The sequence below is a fragment of the Squalius cephalus genome (assembly GCF_949319135.1).
Source record: "Squalius cephalus genome assembly, chromosome: 5".
Taxonomy (NCBI): domain Eukaryota; kingdom Metazoa; phylum Chordata; class Actinopteri; order Cypriniformes; family Leuciscidae; genus Squalius; species Squalius cephalus.
Genome location: NC_137126.1, coordinates 31,998,714 through 32,022,223, shown reverse-complemented (window position 1 = coordinate 32,022,223; position 23,510 = coordinate 31,998,714). Strand labels below are relative to the sequence as shown.

General features: G+C 36.4%; 1 protein-coding gene across 2 annotated transcripts in view; it reads right to left on the bottom strand.

Annotated features, from left to right (window-relative positions):
* Positions 1-1,244: 1,244 nt before the first annotated feature.
* eeig1b (estrogen-induced osteoclastogenesis regulator 1b) overlaps positions 1,245-23,510 on the bottom strand; it is a 41,697-nt gene continuing 19,431 nt past the window's right edge. The window contains exons 4-13 of one of the 2 annotated variants that reach the window (XM_079871950.1): positions 11,296-11,416; positions 10,430-10,459; positions 7,712-7,828; positions 7,141-7,187; positions 6,335-6,489; positions 6,006-6,146; positions 4,364-4,565; positions 4,117-4,238; positions 3,929-3,998; positions 1,245-3,628 (exon numbers count right to left, since the gene is read on the bottom strand). In XM_079871950.1, the coding sequence (XP_079728076.1) occupies positions 3,583-3,628; positions 3,929-3,998; positions 4,117-4,238; positions 4,364-4,565; positions 6,006-6,146; positions 6,335-6,489; positions 7,141-7,187; positions 7,712-7,828; positions 10,430-10,459; positions 11,296-11,416 (1,051 nt within the window). In that variant the 3' untranslated portion in view covers positions 1,245-3,582. The remainder of the gene's footprint in view (positions 3,629-3,928; positions 3,999-4,116; positions 4,239-4,363; positions 4,566-6,005; positions 6,147-6,334; positions 6,490-7,140; positions 7,188-7,711; positions 7,829-10,429; positions 10,460-11,295; positions 11,417-23,510) is intronic. The other variant, XM_079871951.1, reaches the window with a different exon arrangement.

Sequence of the window (23,510 nt, the reverse complement as noted above, 5' to 3'; positions counted from 1 at the left end):
CGCTCAAAGACAAATGTTTACTGGTTAGAAGCAGTGCTAGGCGAACGTCTCTCAAGCAGTCTGTTTATTTCAGTTTTCTTTTTGTTTTAACCCGTTATAAATTAACAACAGGAGAGGAAACATAAAAGAGCATCATCCTCCTGCAAGTTAAGTTTCACAAAAAATATAAAAGATGTTATGACAGAACTGGTATCATCTGCATCAGCGGGCTGTTATAATTTATGATGTCTACGTGTCAAATAAACTAAGTTAAACTTTCAGAGGAACTAAGATTAGTAAAGTACTGTCCGGTTTCACAGACAGTGCTTAGATTAAGCCAGGATAGGCCCTAGTTTAATTAGGATATTTAAGTATCTTTTAGAAATATGCTTATATATTTATGCTTTAAAAAACATTACTGGTGTGCATATTGAGATAAAACAATGGCACTTACATATTTTAAGATAAGTGAGTGAAAGTTGCTTTCAGTTAAAACAGCTCAAACATGCATTTTAGTCTGGGACAAGGCTTAAGCCGGAACTGGGGGCAAGTAAATTAATTCTAATTCAAAGACTAAACAAAATGGGACCGTTTGGAGACATTTAGTTTCAGCTTCATTTCTAGCAAATAAAAATTAGTTTTAAACTGTACATTTATTTCCCGTTTGGACACGTATTCTGTATGCTGGCAATGAAAAAATACACAATTCACAAGTAAATCATTCATAATTAGCTGGATGTTGTTAAATAAGTCACACAAACAAAGATTGTGTATTATAATATCCAACATTATCTTTATTTCCCCAAAATAATACACATAGACAACCTCATCAGACAGTTACATTAAAGAAAGAAACATTCACATTTAAGTGTAGAAATATAGTTCCGGTCCATCGTTAGAAAGTATCCTCTCCATGCATGAAACCAAACATAAGACCAAGAAAACTTTGGAGAAACACCACATTGCTTATGTGTGATCTTAAAATAGAAATATTCGTCACAATCAGAAAAATAAATTTATTTCCATAGTACTTTAGTGGTAAATTCATTTATATGTTATATATTTTTAAAGAAATCTCCAGAATATAATTTATTTCCTAATGAATGTTGGTGTTATTAAAATGGATGTTATCATGAAAAGCTTTCTGTAAGTGCATAGCTTAAATCCTTTACGATAGTAAAGGAGAAATACAGATCAACATTCTGGAGAATGTGTGAGTGACATTAGTTAGTCCTCAGTATTTAAGTGCTGCTGTAGTGAATATATATATATATGTATCTAAGGTTTTCAGTATCCTGGAGCCTGTGCCACTCAGTGTAGTTCATACATGCATATATTTTGCTGGGTTCCATTTGGTCTTTTTAATTCTTTTCTTTAATCTGATAAAATACAATATAATGATTTACATGAATGAACACGTATCAAGTGAACAACATCATTTTTTAAAGAAAACAAGGGATCCAGATTACTGAAATGTAAAATTTATAATAAATTACATCATCTGTCTTGCATCCAACATGAACTTTTGCATATAGACCCCCAGTCAGCTCCCTGCAACAGCATCTTAAATAGATCAATTAAATTATACACACACACACATACATACATACATACATACAAACAAACACACACACCTACATTAGAAAGATCACAGATTAGTCAATTATGACTAAAAATATCAACATTATAAAAGTCTTTGTTAGAGAAAGAGAGAGAAGAAAGAAAGAGAACAATAATCACAGATGTTAGACAATAGAAATATTTTGAATCAAGGTTGAGGGGAAAAAATCCCACACAAATTTTTTTTTTTTAAATGAACCAGCCAGCTGGCTCGAAAAAACAGATATGACAGAATATAGTTATTGTTCTTAATAGCTAATAAAGTAGACAACAGGTACAAAGAGTAAACAACAAAAACATTTAGATACGTTTTTCAGTGTCTTTAGAGAATCCCTTTATACTAGCTAATTAGAAACATCCAGAACACTAGGCTTTATCAGGCCGCATAACTACCGTATATTTCGCCCTTTCAAAGTTAGTGTTACTTTAAATTTCCAGGAGTACTAATCCTGCAGAGAAGCAGCTGGAACACGCCACAGACTCATTTGTTACATTAAAACGGCATTGAGTAATAACAATAATAAACAAAGTTAATTCATATAAATTTAAAACTTTTAAATGTGAACAGTGATTCTGTTTAAGCATGTAATATTTTAAGCCACTGGACAGGTGAAATATTTAAGGGCCAATTCCCTGAACGAACTCAAAAATGGGCTTTCACAAAACAACGGGCCCACATTGCACTTTTCTCTCAACTGACAAAAAAAAAAAAAAAAGTGTGCGATATGAGTATTAAAAAAACTCACAATGTCAGATTTTAATGTGGTCAATGCTCTCAGATCAACTGAGAAAGATTCATGTCCATCATTAAGGTCATGAATTAGATGACAAACAAGCGGTGCATGACAGAGAAACAGAAAACTGGGCTTTCCGTTCTGTTTCACTGTCATGCCTATTGTACACTGTTTCCTAGGGCACACCAGGTGCTGGTCAGAAACACAGTTGCCAAGGACAGACGTGTGACTATGAGTCACTGTCTCTGATCTAGTTCTAAAAACAATGCAATTATTCAGCTGTGTCTTACAACAAGGACTCTACAAATCATTTGCTCTTGCTTCTGAATACACGATCTCACTAGGATACAAGTCATTCGAACATTTTGATACTGACAAGAACCCTAGCGAGAGAATGCCACAAATGGCTTGGCTGTACTGTTGTGTTGTGTGTACCGAGTCACATAAATATTTGAAGCTGAAACCAGCAGCGAAGGGAAAAATTTGAATAGTGAAAGAGAAATACTGACAGACTGAGTTAGAAATTGGGAATTTTACTGAAAGAGAAAGAGAAAGTGAAAGTGAAAAAGAGGGGGGCAGTACAGTATCTTTCTGTATTTCATGTATACCAGTCCAGCTGGAACACATGTAAGCAAACCCTTGCCCACCTCTGACAAACAAGCACAAGTGTTGAGATACTGAAATGGTTATATGGGGAGAATGGTTTTCTCTGCCTCAGACATACTTGTATGGCCAGCCATACATGATTTCAGGCAATGTTTACCACAGGCCAATCGACTGGTTACTGAATTATTACAATGTATGTGAGGGCAGATTTTAGTGGTGTATAACAGGGGCAAGAAATGCATCACAAAGAAATAAAAGAGATTAAATGACCCCTCTTTAAACCATGAAATAATATCTGAAAATCTGAATTTCCATCTAAATCCTTTGGACTGCCCTCATATTTCACAGTGTTAGACTGAAGTTCCCATCGTGCCTCACTTCTTAAGGCATTTCAAGTAGTTTGTGTTCTCAGAATCCGCTGTAAATATTTCCGCTTATTAATTATTTAAAAAAAAAAAAAAAAAAAAAACGTACCCACCACCATTTTCATGGTTACGGTTGTAATATGTCAGACCCACAAGATGAGCCAGTTGTAAAGTTAGTTGCCTACTCTGACATACAGTCCCTGTCTTGCTTTCTCCATCATTTCAAAATAAAAATGCATGTGGCTTTGTGAAAGAGTGACCGCCGTGTCCACAGAGTTCTAATGGCTCTCAATCACCACCGGTTCAAAAACACCCGCAGACACCCTGCCAAAGAATAAAAGACCCATATCACACATGATACTGAAGCATAACTGTCTGAGTACAATTATGTTGCTGAAACCAGTTATTTTAAATTGTAATATTACTATTGTTACTGTATTTTTTAACAAATGAATGCAGCCTTGGTGAGCATAAGGGACGTCTTTCAAAAACATAAAAAAAATCTTACCAAGCCCAAACGTTTGAATGGTAGTATAAGCATTAAATTAATAATTCAATTCTTACTAGACTTTTCTACATTTATAACACTAAGTTAAAAAGGCATATAAAAGAGTACCAATTTACCTGTTGACAAGCTGGATGCCGCTTAATGCTGTGGTACCATCCCTACTGATAAACAGTGTTAAGTTGCTGTCTGTGAGAGAAAGAGTGACAGAATGATGAGCTTCAGAGTTGTGAAGGCTTCATAAGTGAGTAGTACTGTAGTATCAGTATTGTATCAGTGTTGAACATAAATGAATTTCTCAACACACCTTCATTGTTGCTGACATCCGCAAAGTTCTGACTCTGCACAATCTTCTCCACAATATCATCTGCATCGATTCGTGTGTCGTCCACCCATGTGGGATGGCTCTCCACAGAGTCCTTCTTTCTCCTGTGTAGATACATAGATACTTATTTTCTTTCGAATATACTCAGTCACGTTATACGTTGTGTTTAAGCTATATCCCCTTTTTGCTCGTGCAGTTAAACATAAGACAATAAAATAACTCCGCCCACCTTGAGGGTCTGTTTGGGGGCAGAGCAGGGCGAGGGGGACGTGGGGGCCTCTCTGGTTTGACCACCTCTTTCTCCGGCTCTACGGGGCTCTCGATAGTTGTAGACGTGCCTCCTGATGTGTTGCTGCTGCTGGTGGAGGTGTTCCGCCGGTGCTGGGACAGATCTGTCAGGCTGGAGGAGTGAGAGTGCTCTGTGCTGTAGCCTGAGTGAAGGACAAACACATCCCACAAATCAGTGCATCAGTGACTTGGCAGTTCTCTTGACTATAGCAGTATTGTACAAATGAAAAATAAAACTCTCTAATGTAAAAAAAAAAAAAAAGAGCTCTAAATCTTTTTATGGTTCAGTTGAAAGAATTTCATTTTCACTTTCATGTATCAATCTCTCAAGTTTTGATCAATAAGTACATTTCAGAAATTCAACAAGGGTGCATTAAAATTGACCAAAAGTGACAATGTTAAAAAGATTTCTATTTCAAATAAACACTGATCTTTTGATTTTTTGAATGTATCAAAGAATCTTTAGAAAAAAATGTATCACCGTTTCCACAAATAAAAGCAGCAACTGTTTTCAATATTGTTAAAAATTAACACGTTTCTTAAACACCAAATCGACATATTAGAAGGATTTCTGAAGAATCATGTGACACTGAAGACTGGAGTAACGATGCTGAAAATTCAGCTTTGACATTACAGAAATAAATGACTATTATTGTATATTAAAAAAGTTATTAGGGGTTCAAGCATGAAATGCTGAAACCCTATTGTAATTGTTAGGATTCGTAAAACGCATCGTGCAGGCCAAACCGTAAGGCCTATAGACGTGAAACCTGGCCAGATGGTAGGCCTCAATTTGGGGACAACCTATCAGAGTATGACCCCGATTGGCCCATAGGTGGTGCTAAAGCAACCAAAAGTACAAACCGCTCATAACTCTTAGGCCCTTTGACCTAGACTCAAGTGCCTTACACCACTGTGATCCCTGGCTCAAGGCGGACAAAATGGCTATTAATCCTAAATGAAAACTCAGAACTTCACAAAAATTGGTGTGCATATGTGACATAACATCATTAACAAGCATGCCAAATTTTATGGAGATCGGACCATAGGTGGCGCTATAACTGTTAAAAAGCTATAAAACCATATATTTTCTAAGGTACATTGCCTGTATTGGCTGTAAATGGTCTTTTCTATCTATGATGTCAGTGTTTAAATGCTTGCTAAATAAAACTTGATGTCTTTTGATGCTTTTGTGCTTAAAGGCCTTAACTGCTTGAACCCCGATAAATGCTGCTTCCAGCTTTAATTTTAAATTGTAATCATTTTTCACAATATTACTGTTTTTACTGTGTTTTTGCAGCCTTGGGAAGCATAAGAGGTTTCTTTCAAAAACATTTAAAAAATCTAACAGACCCCAAACTTAGCATCTAAAACTAAAAAAGGACACTCACTTTCCTTAAGTGAAAATTTCTCTCGAAAATGTTTTGTTTTTAGAACACAAAAATCTCTGTATTACTGCTCTTGTGTCCTGTATTATAAAATGCTCAAAATTGTATTCAATTATAAGTCTAAATGATGAAATGTAAATGATATAAGTTTAGATTGAATTTTTTTTTTATTCTGTAATCAGCTATAATCTGTACCTGATGTTCTTTTGATCGTGCCCTGAGTCCCACCTGAGATTTTGCTATGTTGGCTGGCAAAGCTGGAGTTGCGAGAGTGTCCCGTGTGGAACACTTCATCTGGACTGGACAGGTTCTCCTCCAATCCATGCTGAAGGCCTCCTGAGAACAAAACAGCTTCCGGTTGACCCCATTCATTTATAGAACACCAACAGTATACCATTTTCAAGATAGTCCTTACAAAATCATAAAAGAATATTTCAACTGTGCATTTTGAATACAATTACAAATGGAGAGCTTTTATCAGCTTGTTAACATTCTCCACAATTTCAGAAGAGATGTGGTCATACCCGAGTGGTTCACAGAGGGTCTGGTTTTGACTGATCGGCGAGTGCCGCCGCCGAGGGGTGCAGAAGAGTGGTCGGCGGTGCCCTCTCCCTTGCGGTCCAGCTGCAGAGAGGGGTCCTGTCCAGCCATGGCAATGGTCTTAGCTGTGCTCACAGGCCTGAGGAAGAAGAGAAAGACAACTTTAGATGTCACCAGTGAGCAATAGGCGCATGTGTTCTCTCTATGGCCTAAAATACAGGAGGGGTGCTATACTGACCATGGATCAAGAAAATGCACTTTTAACTAGACCAGTGGTTCTCAACTTCACAGAACTCCAAAACTTTCAAGAGCTGAATGTTCTTCAGGAATCACACTTCTAACCAAATAATTGATATGACATTTTTAGTGATTTAATGGATAAGGATTAATGATAAGGATTTGTATAAATATTTTTTTACTCACAATTTCTACCTAATAAAATATTTTAGAGCTTGACGTAACTAGAAAAAATATAAAAATGACACAGCATTTACATGACTTTTCCAGGTATAGAAATCACACTTTTAAAATCCAGCCAGGTGTTCCAAGACCCTGGTTCTTCTAAGAAAAAACAGTGGTTGAAGGCAGCGAATTAAATTAAGAAGTATCTTGCTTTGTAATTGTTTTAGTGTATTTTAAATCTTGTTTTCCCTTATTTGAAATCACTGTTAGCCATCTTGAGGCTTGAGAAGTCTTCTGAGGGCCACTGGCCTCTGGGAGAAAACTACTGAACTAGACAGATGCAGTATTCAGAAACACAAAGTTACTGTACACTATACAACACACTCACGTTTTGAAGCAGGGATCTCCAGAGAGAAGAGTCATGCCAATGGTAACCTGGGAAGAGATATGAAAATATAATAGAGTTACATATAAAATCATAACATAAAAAGATTTTGATAGTAAAACAGACTGCTTGAGGGAACCTACACATAAAACATAGATTAACATGAGTCAAAATTACAAAAATATCTATGATTAATTGTTATCTGTTGTTTTTTCCTTCACATTTTTCCTCCTGACATTTCTAAGAGACAGTGAGTCAGTCAGTCTGTCATTACAGGGACTCATGAGAGGGTTTGAGCAGTCACATCGCCCACACAGTGCAGCGTCTCTAGATGACACTGTTTGTGGTGAGGACAGTGCTTCTGCCTCCTTTTAAAATAAACTCTGAAGTTGCTAAGAATAATGCAGAGAAAGAGGTTCCTGGTGTTTCAAGATGAAAAAGGTAGTGCTTTTGGTCTGACTGACTTGAGTGGTGCTGGCCCATCAAAACGGACATGTCTAGTCTCACTCCTGAAATGAGATAAGAGACGACGACCAGCACCCACACCTATACGCACAAGCATGTACACACTCACCTTGAGTATAGAGTTGTCCTGCCGAGTGTTCTTGGTGTCGTAGCCCTCCAGTATACAGCAGCGAACCGTGGAGCCTGAACCAGCAAACTCCGCCAAGTTGAGGTCAGCAAAGCCCAGCTGGAGAGACAAAATAAAGATTTTATCACCAGTACATCAGCCATACAAAAAAAGCAAGCTCTAAATGCTCCCAAACAGGTCTTCAAGCGAGTTCTGCAGTATTTCCCCATAGTTATACCATTAGCTTTATGAACATGACACTAGGAATGAGTCAGGACATAAATCTAGGGCTTCATTGTTTTTCCCATTTATCCTTTTTTCATTTTCTAGAATTGTTTATTAAGGGTACATTTTAATCAGAGTAAAAAAAAAAGTCTGTTAAGCTGTAGAAGCATGAAGGCTAGTTTAGGGAAGGAAGAAAGAAAGGAAAGGGTTAACTCTTAAGAGTGCTCTTATATAACTTACAGGCATGTGAAGTTGGCAGAGTCAGTCATGCATGAAATCCCTCTCTGATTCTGACTCGATAAAGGTTTCTCCAACAAGCATGGTTGTTACTTTCTTCATACACTACTCGGCAATCTCCCTCTCTCACTCTTCGTTCTCAACAAAATGTTCATCGAAAAATTCTATTAACCTTGGTTAATGATATAACGGTAGCTGATATAATTCTTTCCATTTCCTTTATTGGATGAATACCCTACACAGTCAGCACTGGTGCACATGACCAGCTGGCCTTTAAAAATCATTGATGTGTGATATTACAGCAAGGGATAAAGGGACTAATGCAAGGACACACACAGAATATGTTTTATTATCACACCTCCAACAGTGAGTGAGAAGAAAATGTACCCACTGTAAATATTTTTTAAAAAAATATAGTTTTTTACTGGCCATGAAACTATTTTGTATCTATTTTATTACATATTTTCTGTTCCTTTAATAAAAGAATATCATTATATATGAACCTTTATGTTAAACGCTGACTCTGAATTAAATGACAGAATTAAAAGATTTTGGTGAACTATCCCTGTCAAAAAGTGAGGGTCAGACTATTGTTCTTGCTATTATGTAACAGTTATTAATAAGCTAAATGACTGGAAACTGCAAAAGGCAGGAGAGACTGAGACATAAGTGTATTTTCCCATCTTCTCACAGATCTGTGCATGCATGTGTGCCGTTCCTTATCTATATTTGCTGTTCCACTGCTACCTTTAGTACAAAACATTTCCTCTGACTGGCACACTTCTCCTTTCTAGAAATGACTGCTGTCCTTAAAAGGTTTATGTGGTTTACTCCAGACAATGCTGGTTTTCTGTGCTGTTTCTGAGACTGACAATTACTAAGTGATTGATCAAATTCATGTTAACTCATTTCAAACAGACACCCTGACGAAGGCTTGCAAGCCGCAACGCGTAGGTGTGTACTTGCCACCAGTTTTTAAATGATAAAGCCATGATGAAATAAAGGCTTTTTAACTTTTTTCAATGCTATTCGAGTGCCTTGGAATATCTTTATTTTTTTTGCATTCTTTGCTTTGATGTACTCTCATTACATGTTAACTCATTTCAACTCATGTCAATGTACTGTAGCATTTAAATATCTGTCATAGCAAAGGTTCTCTTTATTTCATCCTAAAGGTCATATCCATATCCCCCCGGACACGGATGCACACTCTCAAACAAAACATCCTCCTGTAACTCATTACAAACACAAATGTGCCAAACCTGTCTTTCTCTGCAGTAATTTGGCCATGATGACCTTAACCAGCAATCACAATGTCACATGCCCAAACAACCAGCAGTATTGCTATGAGTGTAACAGTTCTTCAAAGTGCTCCATGTATATATATATATATGTGTGTGTGTGTGTGTGTGTGTGTGTGTGTGTGTGTGTGTGTGTGTGTGTGTGTGTGTGTGTGTGTGTGTGTGTGTGTGTGTGTGTGTGTGTGTGTGTGTGTGTGTTATCATTACTCCGGTCTTCAGTCACATGATCCTTCAGAAATTTATTCTAATATGCTGATTTGGTGCATTACTTTATTATCAATATTTTGTAACATTATAAATGTCTTTACTGTCACTTTTGATCAATGTAAGACATTCTTGTGGAGTAAAAGGTGACTCAAAACTTTTGATCAGTAATGTACATTAAATAAAAGAATAAATAACTTTTGAATATATATAAAATCACACTAAGGGCTTTTGTTTAGGGAACGTCTCACATCCTTGTTTGTTGACACAAGAGAAATGGCCTGCCTGTGTCAGACTTTTCTGTAATTACTAAAAGTGTGTGTTCAGCCTTTTATCTATAGTCTATTATCATTAATTGCTTGACTTTACTGTACAATTAATGTAGGGTGGTACAAGCAATGCCTGATAACTGTGTGATTTAGAGATTCTCAAGGTGTGGAAATACATGTCTATGACAGGTCCAGACCAGATCACAGAATCGCTAAAACTAACCTCCCACTGCATTACACCATTTATATTTGCTTATGCAGTATTTCCTGGTGTCCTGAGTGCCTCTGAGTACAGTATGCATACTTGTGTGTATATGCATGTGACTCACAAGAGCTTTGTGTTTATAAAAATAAAACCCTGAGAAAAAAAGAACAGAGCGTGAGAAAGAAATCTGTGATGCTCCCTTAGAGCCAGTATGTAAGGAAGAAACAATCATAAGGAGAGAAAGAAAAAAAAGAGAAAGGGATGAGGAAAAAGCTCTTACCTTTGAAAAAGTCTTTCCACCTTTAAGTTCCTGGAAGTAAAAAAAAAGAGAGAAAGCAGGTAAGAGATTATTTGTTATGTAATATGTTAGCCTTTGGTGGTGACGCTATGAGGCAAAGGGAGTGAAGGGTAATAAGAGCCATGAGACAGCAGTATGGAGTAAACCAAACATCAGAACTCACTGAATAGCTCCACAATCTGATTGTTAATCAGGATAAGAGTGTTTCTTCACCCACTGGTACTTTTATGTCCCAGGGGGGATTGTTTTGGAGATTTTATCCAATCATTCATCTTAAATTTTTGCTTCAAATGCCTTTTATGTACAAGTTGTAATGTTTTACCCTCGTCCTAAAGACAGTTCTAACTTAAAATATGAAAGTGTATTATAAAAATAGTAATTGCATTTAAAAACTATGATAATGTAACCAAAGACAGAAATAAATAAACTAATTCAATATATACTGTGAGAAAAAGTATTAAATTCACATTTTACACAAATTACTTGTGTCCCTCAAATGTGCAACCACCAACAATTTTGCCCCAAATAAAGTATTTTCCAGCTTAGTGTAATTGGTTACAAAAAAGACAAAAATGTCAATGAAGGGCATACGTGTGATGTGATAGATGCACATTTTTTATGGTGCATCTTAAAATATTGTGCAAAAAGTGTGAAAATGTTATGTAACTGTGTATTTAAGATACATAGGGCCAGATTTACTAAACTGGGCAAATTAGCGTGAGAGCGCAATTTCAAAAAAGCGCTGATGGGAGTGGAAAGTTTTGCACATGATCTACTGACGACGCACACATTAAAGAACAGTGTGTTACTGGTCTAAGATGAGATCTGTGTGTGTGAGTGAGACTAACCTTACGCACAGACACTCTACAAATACAGGGGTCCAGGACCCCCGTGGCAGGAATGGCACTCATCTTACACACAAAGGAGAACTTCTTTCGCCAGCGAACACAGTTCTCCTGAACCTCCTGCCTGTAGAGAGACAGATAGAGAATGAGTTATCAACATCATTATAAATCTTAGTCCGTCTTTATAAGCCAGCCAGTGGAATAAACTGAGGAGACCACAGATAAAACAAATAACACAATGAACTCTATGATGATTAACAAATGGACAACATAGTCAGTTTGGATGAGTTTTCAGAAAGTTCACAGGGTCAGAGATCATTGTGAAAGTCTGGTCATAGATGATGAAAAGTTTTCTGCAATCGATTCACCGGTAATTATCACTCTTCACCACAACCGTCCATCTGTGTGAAATAACAGGACTTTGCACAGGAAACGAGAACGTTAAAGAATCAGATTTGAACCCAGCTGAGCTTTAAGTCATAAATGAAGCCAGACTGTAGCAGTAGAGGTTGTAAAAGAGACTGAACAGTGTGAAATGCCAAAGGAAACTTTACCATTGTCATCCTTTCATCTCTGCAGACCTCTTTGATGAAAGTGGGTCAGTGTGTTCTCTTTTCACTTTCTGTTATGTTCCTTCTCATCATCCTCCATTCCTGCAGCTCTTTTGCATTGCACCACTCTCTTACATCCCCACCACTTTCATAAACCCTCTCCAAAGGCTGCATAGTAAAACGTTTTTTTCTTCTTCTATTTTTTAACAGAAAACATTCTTTTAAATTTGTACGATAAAAATTGTGTTAATTTCGTAGTGAAAAGTTAAAGTTAGATGTTATGTTGTTGCTGGTCTTTATTTATTAACAATTATTAATTTATAACCCATCATGTTTTCCAAAACACAATTAGGCTAAGCAAAATAAATCCAGTCTGTTAATATAATTTTATGAAAATTATTATTATCATAATTCATAGTAATATTGTGTAATCATTGTAACGATTGTGTAATCGTCAAAATGCATAGATTCACACAGAATATTTTACTGAGCATTTGCATTGTATTCCTATTGCAGTCGGATCCATCATTTTATTTGATTTTTTTAATCTATCGATTTCAGTTTGGGAACCACACTTTGGAAATATTTTAAGATATGATCTTTTCGGATTTTTACCCACTTAACATCAACTGAGGCTTTACACATGATGTTATGGAGCCTTTTTTATTTATGAGTTAGATTTGTCTCAAAAATACTTTTGCAAAATATAATTCAGCCACTTCTAACATTAGTTAATGCACTGTGAAATAACAAAACATGATTATTTTTATTAAGTAACATTCACAAAGGTTAATATATTCTTTAAAAAAAATGGTTGCTAGTTGTTAGTTCATATTACTTAATGCATTAACTATAACTAATATTAACAAATGAGACCTTATTGTAAAGTGTTACCAAATAAACTATATCTAATATATTCTGTAAACATTAGAAGATATACTTAATCTCATCTATCTATCTATCTATCTATCTATCTATCTATCTATCTATCTATCTATCTATATATCTATATATATATATATATAAAAAAAAAAAAAAAATTTATACTCTGCAAAAATGAGAAGATAGTAGATCTCCTGTATGACCTGGGAAGTCTGTCCGCAGTGGTGGGGCTCTTTTCATGATTTTAAATTTTCTGCTATTCCAAATAAATTATGTAGGAACATTATTTGGCCCCAAATATGGAGACTGTAATCACAAAAGTAAGCACTGTTGTGTCTGTCTCACTAGATAAAGCTCTTTGACTAAGTTATCCTTCATATTGTACAGTGTCTGGAGTCAGATTTGATGGCCTCCTCCAGTCCTTTATTTACCCTGGGCTTGTTGCCAAGGCATCTGTTCCTGATATCCACCAGCGTGCCAGGGAAAATGAGAGCGGATAACTGCACATCCATTACCCGAGTGTGACCCTGAACGGGCCGGCCCTCCACCAGTACCACACACAAACACCAACTGCTGATGGGCTACAGGTCACGTTTGACTCAGCTAGATATGTCTGATAACAATGATAGACTTGCATCCCAGACTAAACAGTTAGTAATCAAAGCGAAAATCTGTCCCACTTTCAAAGCAGATTGTGAACCCAAACAAATCTGACTTTTTAGTTCATATTACACAGTGAAGCTGAGGACTTCCAAACTCACTCCACATGACAGACACACATGTCTGGAGCTACAGCCGCTAGCTCTGAGTTCTTCCAGAGTCTGAGTAACATCCTATGGCTTTGTTCAGTTGAATGAGAAAGTGTTTCCTTCCTGTTCTCTGAGCAACATCAGACATTCACAAGTTCCTCTGAAACACTCGAGCACCTGTCAGCTCACAGCTGGAGGATGATGCAAAGATCACATCAAGACACACTACTGGCGGTCTGAAGATCAGAGGACAGCAGAATATTGCATTTTCATCCTTAAGTATTGAAAGAACAAACCTCACAGAAAAAGCATGAATGATCAAAAACGAGCTTTGTACAGTAATGTGGTGTGATGAAATCACAAAGAGTTTACATATTAGCTGAATGTTATAATCCACAAGACATTTTACATCCTGTTCCTTCAAGTTCTGTCTCATACATTTGTCACACATACACATGCTATTGGCAGCTCACGAAAACACTGTGGCAAAGCATGACTGGACAAAACTATAGCGGTATTCAGTCATGACATTAAGTTGTAGGACAATCTGGAAGGCCATAGCCTTTCTCAGGAATTCCTAATGGGTTTTTAGAAAACTAGTTTAAAATGTATGAGTAACAACGTCAGTGGTTATTATTACCTGGAAAGACTTTGAAGTTATGTTCTACAACATAAATTACACAACATAGTCTTTGAAAACTATATGAAACAAAAGTTACTACTAAACAAAAGGACATTAATGGCTGTCCCATTTATTAAGCACATAAATTCATTCATATATAAATAAATAAATATACACAGCATTTATATTAAATTATATTATATATATATATATAATATCAATTATATTAAATAAACAAACACAGCTTCAAATCAAATTCAGCAACCGAGCTACAATTTAAAAGGCATTCTCAAATTCAGTTCTGAAAGGCGCATAACCCCGGTGAACATCAAACAGTAGACGGGTGAAAGACAATGTGTCTCTGCATGGGCTCCATCTACATGGGGCAAAACACATAACAATCAGCTACTAGGTTGAATGATTAAATGACAGTACTCACTCCCTCTCACATACACAAACCAACAGACAGATATGGACTGTTAAAGTGGTGTCCTAGATATTCTCAGATGATATTTACTCAGCGTGACTCAGAACGCCCTGTGACTGAACAACTGCAGATTGGAGCTTAGGTTAACCCTGGTTCTACATGGATCCATAAAACCGCACACAGAGAGAGAGAGAGAGAGAGAGAGAGAGAGAGAGAGAGAGAGAGAGAGAGAAAGAGAGAGAAAGAGAGAGAGAGAGAGAGAGAGAGAGAGAGAGAGAGAGAGACTTGACAAAAACCTTTAATTACAGTTTAAAAATAGAATTTCATAATTCCACAATTATACACTCACACACAATAATAATAAAAAATAAAAAAAAAAAATAATAAAAAAAAAAAAAAAAAAAAAAAAAAAAAAAAAAAAAAAAAATTATAACATCTTTTCTAAACAACCATCACTTATCTTGCATAAGATTCCATTTAAACACCAAAATTCCTCAAACATTACCAATTTTCCAACAAGTTCATAGTAGGCAAATTCAACCGTTAAACGAGCAGACAACAAACCTTTGTATGTTAAAACAATATTGGTGGAACCTTTCCCCACAATCTTAGCTTTTCTTGTCAACCATATGCTTAATTTAGCTTGTCCATACAAATAATTCAAAAAGACATCAACATTCCTTGTTTTATATCGATACTTTGGACCATAAATAAAACTTTCTTGACTAAAAACATGACCCAACATATCACACCACTCTTTTAACATCTGAAAAAGTGGCTCCAATCTATTACACTCTGAAAACAAATGAAAAATAGATTCAATTTCTGGACAAAAAGGGCAAATATCAGTAGAACTGGAATCTAAGTGAGCTTTGTGTTTATTGGTTGTTACTATTCCATGTATGATCCTCCACTGTAAATCGCCAGTTCTTTTATCAGTAGGAGTCTTATATAAAGTTCTCCAGCTGCGTTTGGGTGAGAGATCTGTGCCAAATATCTCTTGCCATTTTGACTCACGTACTTGTTTCAATTCTTGAAACCGCATTACTTTTACGCAGACATAATACATGGATTTCTTGCCCACCTCATGAAAGGATTTTAGTTCTGGAGTACTGAAAGTAAGCAGTTTTCCCTCCTCCTCCTGCCATGACACTACACCAACTTTTACTTCCAGTTCTGGAAAATCTTTTACATTGTCATCATCTTTTTGTTCTGATACTTCTTTATCCAAAGCACATTTAAAATCAGAGGGTACAGCAGTTACAATTTCAGTTAAAAGTCTTTCAGAAAAACGCAAGGATTTCACATCAATCTTTATCGCAATGTTTTCCGGGGCCAACCACCCGTCTTTATCCAGGAAGCATGACACCTTAGTGAGACCTGCTCTTACAAGTGCATTTCTCACTGAAACAGAATTTAAACTTTTTACAGACAGCACAGGGTTATGAATTATGGGTTCTTCTTTTCCCCAAAAACCGTTGACAGGTCCTTGTTTTCGAGAGTTTGAAAAAACTTTCCAAACTCTAAGCATTGTCTTATAAAACGGCGTTAGACCAGTTAAGTCCACTCCACCAAGGTCCATTAAAAAAAGATGTCGATCAAGGCCCATCTGTCCTCCTTTTCTCAACAGTCCACAGGCTACATCTGTCCAGCTGATGTGCCTTTTGTACAAAAGTCTTTGAGCAGCCTGTAATCTAAAGGCAGCAACTCTGCATTCAATATCAATAAGTCCTTGTCCTCCTTCGCAAATTGGTAGATACAGGACAGCCGCTCTCAGCCAGTGCTGCCCAGACCAATAAAAATTAACCAATTGTCTCTGAATATCTTTAATGAGGTTTAAAGGAGGGTCCACAATGGCCATTTTATGCCACAATGAAGATGCAATTAAGTTATTTACTATCAAGACTCTTCCTCTATATGATAATCGAGGAAGTAGCCATTTCCAATTTGACAAACGTACACACATCTTCTCTATTATTCCATCCCAGTTTTTCGTTTTATACAAATCTGAACCTAAAAAAACCCCTAAAAACTTAAAACCATCTCTACTCCATTCAACATTTCCAGGCAGTACTGGTATAGAACTTGTGGTTCCGCACCATAGAGCTTCGCTTTTCCCCCAATTTATTTTAGATGAAGAAGCCTTTTCATAGCACTGAATACAACTTAATATACTTTGTATATCTTCTTTATCCTTAATTATCACAGTGAGGTCATCAGCATATGCAGAAAGTTTCATGGGTTTATTAAATGATCCTTCAATGTGCAAACCTTTCAATGACATTCTTATTTTACACAATAATGGTTCAATGACTAAACTGTAGAGCTGACCAGATAATGGGCATCCCTGCCTTATTCCCCTTCGGACTTTAATAGGCATGCTTAACCCTCCAGGGACTTTTACCATACATTCTGCTTTTTCATAAAGTAATCTAATCCATGAAATAAAAACATTCCCAAAGCCATATTCTCTCAAAACATCGAACAGATAAGAGTGATCCACTCTGTCGAATGCCTTCTCTTGATCTAAGGATAGTATTCCTAAATCAATTTTGTTTAACATTGAGTAGTCAATGACATCTCTTATAAGAAATAAATTATCTCTAATGCACCGGCTTTTTATACAATATGACTGGTCCGGATGAATTAATGCGCCCATATATTCATTCAATCTATTAGAAATACTCTTCGAAAAGATCTTATAGTCTGTTGTCAATAAGGCTACAGGCCTCCAATTTTTAAGCAAAGTAAGATCACCTTTTTTTGGCAGCAGAGAAAGAATTGCTCTTCTGCAACTAGTAGGTAAAAGTCCAGTTTTCATTGAACATAAAATCACTTCATAGTAATCTTCCCCAATAATTTCCCAAAACTGTTTGAAAAATTCAGAGGGGAGACCATCTAATCCAGGGGATTTTCCAAGTGATAATTCTTGCACAGCTTTAGTTACTTCTTGAAAGCTTAAAATACAATCTAAATCTTCTTCATGCTCTGGCATAAGTTTTGGAATTGACTCAAAAAGTTCAGTTTTACTGTCCAAATCTGTCAATTCTTTATCATACAGTTTAGAATAAAAATCAACAACAAAATTACTCATTTCAGATGGGTCATAAAATAAATCACCACTATCATTTCTTAAACACAACATTTGTTTCTCTTGACACACTTTTCGTTCTAAATTAAAAAAAAAAGATGTTGGTCCATCAATATCTCTAATATGAGAAAAACGGGCTCTAATAAGAGCTCCTTTTACTTTTCCATGTAATATGTTTTCTAACTGTAGTTTTTTTTCATATATAACATTTTGTAATTGATTTTCATGTCTTTCCAACATTTTCTTTTCAATTTCAAAAATCTCATTTTCAAGTTCTTTAATCGTATTTTCCATTCTTTTTGAGGAATAACAAGTATATTGTTGGCAGAAAACTTTAATTTGGGTTTTTCCGACTTCCCACCACTGTATAATATCTCTAAAATCATTTTTATGCATCTGCCACGTCTGCCAAAATAACTTAAAATTTGCACAAAAAACAACATCTTGTAACAACTTCTTGTTGAAATGCCAGTATGAACCCACTTTATGTTGTTTTGACAATACACAATCTATTGTAATCATTTTATGATCTGAAATAATATTAGGAATAATATTAGCATTACAGACTCTATTCCTTGAGTTATTTGAAATGTAAAACCTATCTAATCTTGCAGCATGAATCATTCCTTCTGCAACCTTTACCCAAGTATACTGCTTTAAAGAAGGATTTTCAGTTCTCCATATATCATTTAACTCAAACTTCTTAATAATATTTGCCAAAACAGATGAAGACTGATGATGTGTTTCTTCATTATTTCTATCCATATTAAAATCTAAAGTACAATTAAAATCACCTCCCAAAATCACAATATCATTTGATTTTAATGTATTTAAAAAAACTTCTATTTTCTTAAAAAGAACACTTCTCTCAGGTCCTTTATTATTTGCATAAATATTCACAAAAATTACATTTTGAGTATTTACTTTAGCTTTTACAGCTAATAAACGACCTGGCTCTATCTCGTGTTTAGATAAAATGATAACCTTACAGCTTGGACTAAAACATATAGCTACACCCGAACTAACATTAGAGCCATGACTAAGAATATATTTTCCTTCCCACCATAGACCCCATTCTACTTCATTGTTTTTATCACTATGGGTCTCTTGAAGGAAAGTCACTCCAATATTTTTAAGTTTTAAACATTCTGAAAGCACAGCTTGTTTTCTTCTATCTCTAAGGCCATTTACATTTAAAGATGCTACTCGCAAAGGCTCCATGAGACAGAAAAGAAGAAAAAAACAAGAAAGAAAAGAGAACAAAGGAGACAGAGACACAGCCATTACATTTATTTAAAACTTCCCCCTATCTCCTTTCCTACTCTTTTCCTTTGCCTTACCGCAGCTATATGTTTTTTCAACCGAAAACGTTTCTGTTGTGATAACACAGAAAAATTATACGTTTTCCGCGCCAACACCACTGAAGCAACGAACTTATCAGCATCCGGGAAATAATCAGCAACATTTACCTTTTTTCCTTTTGTTTCATCCAGAAACTCATTAATCTGTTCGACTGTATACAACTCATCTCCTACTTTCGGACAATCAGATATATCAGAGCAACTATCGTCAAAAATTAATCCATCATCCTCCTGACTCATTGATAACTCTCCAGAAACCACCTCCTCAACAGTCACCACCTTTAAAGCTATTTCACTACTACAACAAGGCTGCTCTTCTTGCAAAACACCAGCAAATTTACTAGAATTTGCACTCACCTCATTTTCTTCACCTGTATCCACACCTTGGCCCTCTGAAACTTTCTCTGGTTCCCGATTTTGGTCAACCTGACTCTCCATTGTAGCCTGAATCGGATCAAACTGACTCTCCATTGTAGTTCGATTCGGATCAAACTGACTCTCCATTGTAGCCTGATTCGGATCAACCTGACTCTCCGTTATAGCTTCATTTCCCACATCTTTTTCTTCTCTTACCCGAGTCTCATCTGGTCTCTTTTTATGCGGACACACGAATCTTTTGTGACCGATATCGCCACACTCAAAGCATCGTAAGCTTTCAGTGCTTGCATATAACACATAGGAACTATCTCCATCATTTGCTCTAAACGACACATCTAGAGTTTTATCCTGAGAATTTAAAAGCATGTGAACTTGTCGTCTGAATGACAATACGTGCTTTAAAGCTGGATTTTTACATCCTAAAGGTACCATCTTAACTGGACTGACTAATTTCCCAAAACGAGACAATTCTTTGACGATCGCTTCATTTTTAATAAACGGAGGTACGTTTGAAATTATAACTTTTGTAGCCGGTGCATACAAAGGAGTTGCCGGCACAAACATCCCCTTCACCCAAAGCCCATTTTCAATTATTTGATTAACAAGTGGTTCAGTCTTCAAAAAAACGACGACAGCTTTATTCATGCGCGAGGCTGAATTAATATTTTCATGACCAACCTGATCACCGACTACAATCAACACGTCCTCTATCGAAGCGGTCGGCTCCGGTACACACCTAAACCCATTCCGGAGGGAAACCGAGCTCGTTCCCCCCGCCATGCGGACGCCGAAAAGGCCACACGGGGAAACAAAAAAAAGAAAGAAAAAACCCTAAACTATCTTAACCTTACCAAACAAAAATAAAGGAAAAAAGAAAAAATAGGAAAAAAGAAAAACCACTCCCAATATTTAAAGATAAAGAAAGAGTTGAAAAACAATAATATAACACAATTAGAAACGCTCTCACACACATCCACTCACGCAAACCCACTCCTCCATGAGAGAGAGAGAGAGAGAGAGAGAGAGAGAGAAGGATCTAAAAGTCCTGCACTCCACTACAAAGTCGTTGTACTAAACACACTTCAGATGGGAAAGATAATCTGTTGTATGAGTAACCTGGAAAGCATCAAATGCCTGCTAAGTCACTTGAGCCACAATGAAAACATTTAAATTTACTGTAACAACTAATTACGGTACATCTGTGACGTGTGCAAAGCTGATAAAACTTCCATCTTTTCACAATTAGGTGACAAGGTACTTTTCCATTATGGAGCAATTTATTTTTGTCAATTCTTTTGACAAATTTGAAGAAAAAAAAAAAGAAAGAAATTAGCCAGCCAACTCAGCTAGCTGTGGTGGATAACTTACTCTACAGATCCACTATTTCTGTAGTAAAACATAATGGGATGGTGTGAAAGAGTGGTTAAACATCACAACTGGTAGGTTTGAATCACATGAGGGATGATCTGTGAGGTATTACTGCTGTGCCCTTGAGGAAAGCAGTGAACCCTTGGATGCTCCAGCGGGACTGTCCAAACACACACACACACACATCGATGCTGATATATGACTGATCTCCACAATATCTGGCATATGTGAGACTGTGGTATAATGTTTAACAACATAATTAACAACAGACTATTTCTTGTTTGATAACTGCCATAATATCATGACATCTAATTATGTGACCCTCCTTAGTCATAATTGTAATCAAATGATAGCAAGCTCATTAATGTATAAACCCTCATAGACCTCATTAGAGTTTAATAAACAAGGATGGGTCCTCTCTGGACTCACATCTCAATGCCAAAACAACTATAGTTTGCTCTTGTTATGAAGATGTGAAATCATCAGTATCATCGGTATCTGGTGTTAGGGTCTGGTTTCACAGCTTTTATTTCAGAGGATGCTCTTTATGTCACACACTTGCGGTTCCTCATCTTCCTCTTTCTATAGGCTTTCAAGAGACATTTTGAGGATTTTAAATGCAAACTACCAATGTATTTCTCCAATTGTGCGAACGAGGAGATGTTTGCATTTCTAAGTAGGCTAACTAGACTAACAATTTACACTGAAGGAGAGACCCAAGCTATGACGACTAATATCATACAGACTTGGTGTGTGAGCTTTTTTGAATTGGACCAAGCATATGGCAATTCTCTAGAAACCACACAAAACATCTTAGCAAACTGCATAGCATCACATTAACAGTCACTGAGAATAACTAAGAATTAGCATATGTGCTAATGCAAAGGCAAGAAGCACTTGCACATTCTTTAGAAATTAAAATTAAAAAAAAGTTAACCTCAAATTCATATTTTACAAAAGGATTGCTGCTTCAGTATGACATTTTGGCTATTTTCAACCACTTGTGCTTGTGAAACTAAATATGTTCAAATTGCAGCTAACTGGCTGGGAAAGTGTTAATCAGATGACAATAACTTGCGTAGTTTATGATGTATTAAAAAGGCACGGCTGTGTAATTTTCCAGTGGGCTAACTGACCTTGACAGAGTAAACAGAAAGAAAGAGAAGGCAAAGACAATGTGAAGACACTGTTGATCAGTAATCGTGATCCCTTTAGCTTTAGGGTGCTACTTTTAATCATTACACATAATAAAATTCATAAACAACTTAATATAACTGCAAACATGCCCAGATAAAATATTCTTTGTCCCACTTGTGGACATGTGGAATGAAGTTTAGAGTGGAAATTACATAAGCACTTCTTTGTATACATGTGAAAGTAAACAATAAAAACACAGCCAATATGTTTGTCTCAGTGAACACTACCATTTAAGAGCTTGGGGTCAGTAGATTTATTTTTAAAGAAATGAATACTTTTATTTAGCAAGGACACATTAAATTGAAAGTAAAAATGTTTAAATCGTTAAGAATGATTTCTATTTCAAATTAATGCAGCTTTGGTGAGTATTATGAGACCTCTTTCAAAAACATTACAAAATCTTACCAAACCCAAACTTTAAGTGGTGGCGTGTAAATTGCTGCACAAATATTAAAAAACAACAACATTTGACTTTTATGCAGCTGAAAAGTACTGAAACAGTAAGCCAATTCTTCAAGAGAAAGTCAATGAAATCCCATATCTCTCTTCAGCTTGATCTAAATTTGCATCCTCTCTCTCTCTCTCTTATTCACACACACACACAGTAAATGTACAGTTAATCTCCACTGTTACATAAGGCCCTTCCCACAGGTGTGCCATGTCACTCCAGGAAGAGTCATTCTTACATAACATGGACTCTGGAACCCTGTTCTTGTCAAGCCACTCACCTGCCGCTCATGAGGGATAGCTGGTTACACTAAAGCTAACTCATGTGAGTGCCAATGAGAGACATTCAACTTAAAGCAAACAGAAAGAAAGCAAACACACACGCACCTCTCTCTCTCTCTCTCTCTCTCTCTCTCTCTCTCTCTCTCTCTCTCTCTCTCTCTCTCTCTCTCTCTCTCTCTCTCTCTCTCTCTCTCTCTCTCTCTCTCTCTCTCTCTCTCTCTCTCTCTCTCTCTCTCTCTCTCTCTCTCTCTCTCTCTCTCATTTCAAACTTGTAAAAACTTCAGAAAACACTTCACAGCATGCAGACAGGTGCAAACAGGCTCAGACTGTTGACATGACGAAACAGGACAGAGGAAGTCAAAGACACCAGCATGTGAAGAGCATGTAAATGTAAACACAACAGAAATAATAGCTCACAGCTATTACAGAGTCTAATGCCACAAGTTTTGCATTTTTGAACTCAACATTTTTTAACGCCGAATAGCTGTTTTTGAAACGGTGAACCTAAACCCGAAAATTACACAAGGCTCCCTTAAGGAGGATTTGTCAATTAGTCATTCTGGCAAGATGGTTTTGAAAATATGTACTTTTGCACATCCTTATTCAGTAAACACTGGGATTTTGTGCTCTTATGGAGACGGTTAAAAGATCCTTCTACAGTTTCTTCATTTTGTGTGTGCCTGAAGTCCAATTATAATGTTAGTGAAAGTTTTTGGCAGCAAGACAGACATCATTTTGTCTTCCCACCCTCTCTCTGACCCCGATTATTAAACAGGCTGTTTTTGCTACTGCAAATTTTAAGTCATAAATGTTAATATGTAAGTGATCTCTGTTAAGACTGGATAACCGCACAAAAGCCCTTA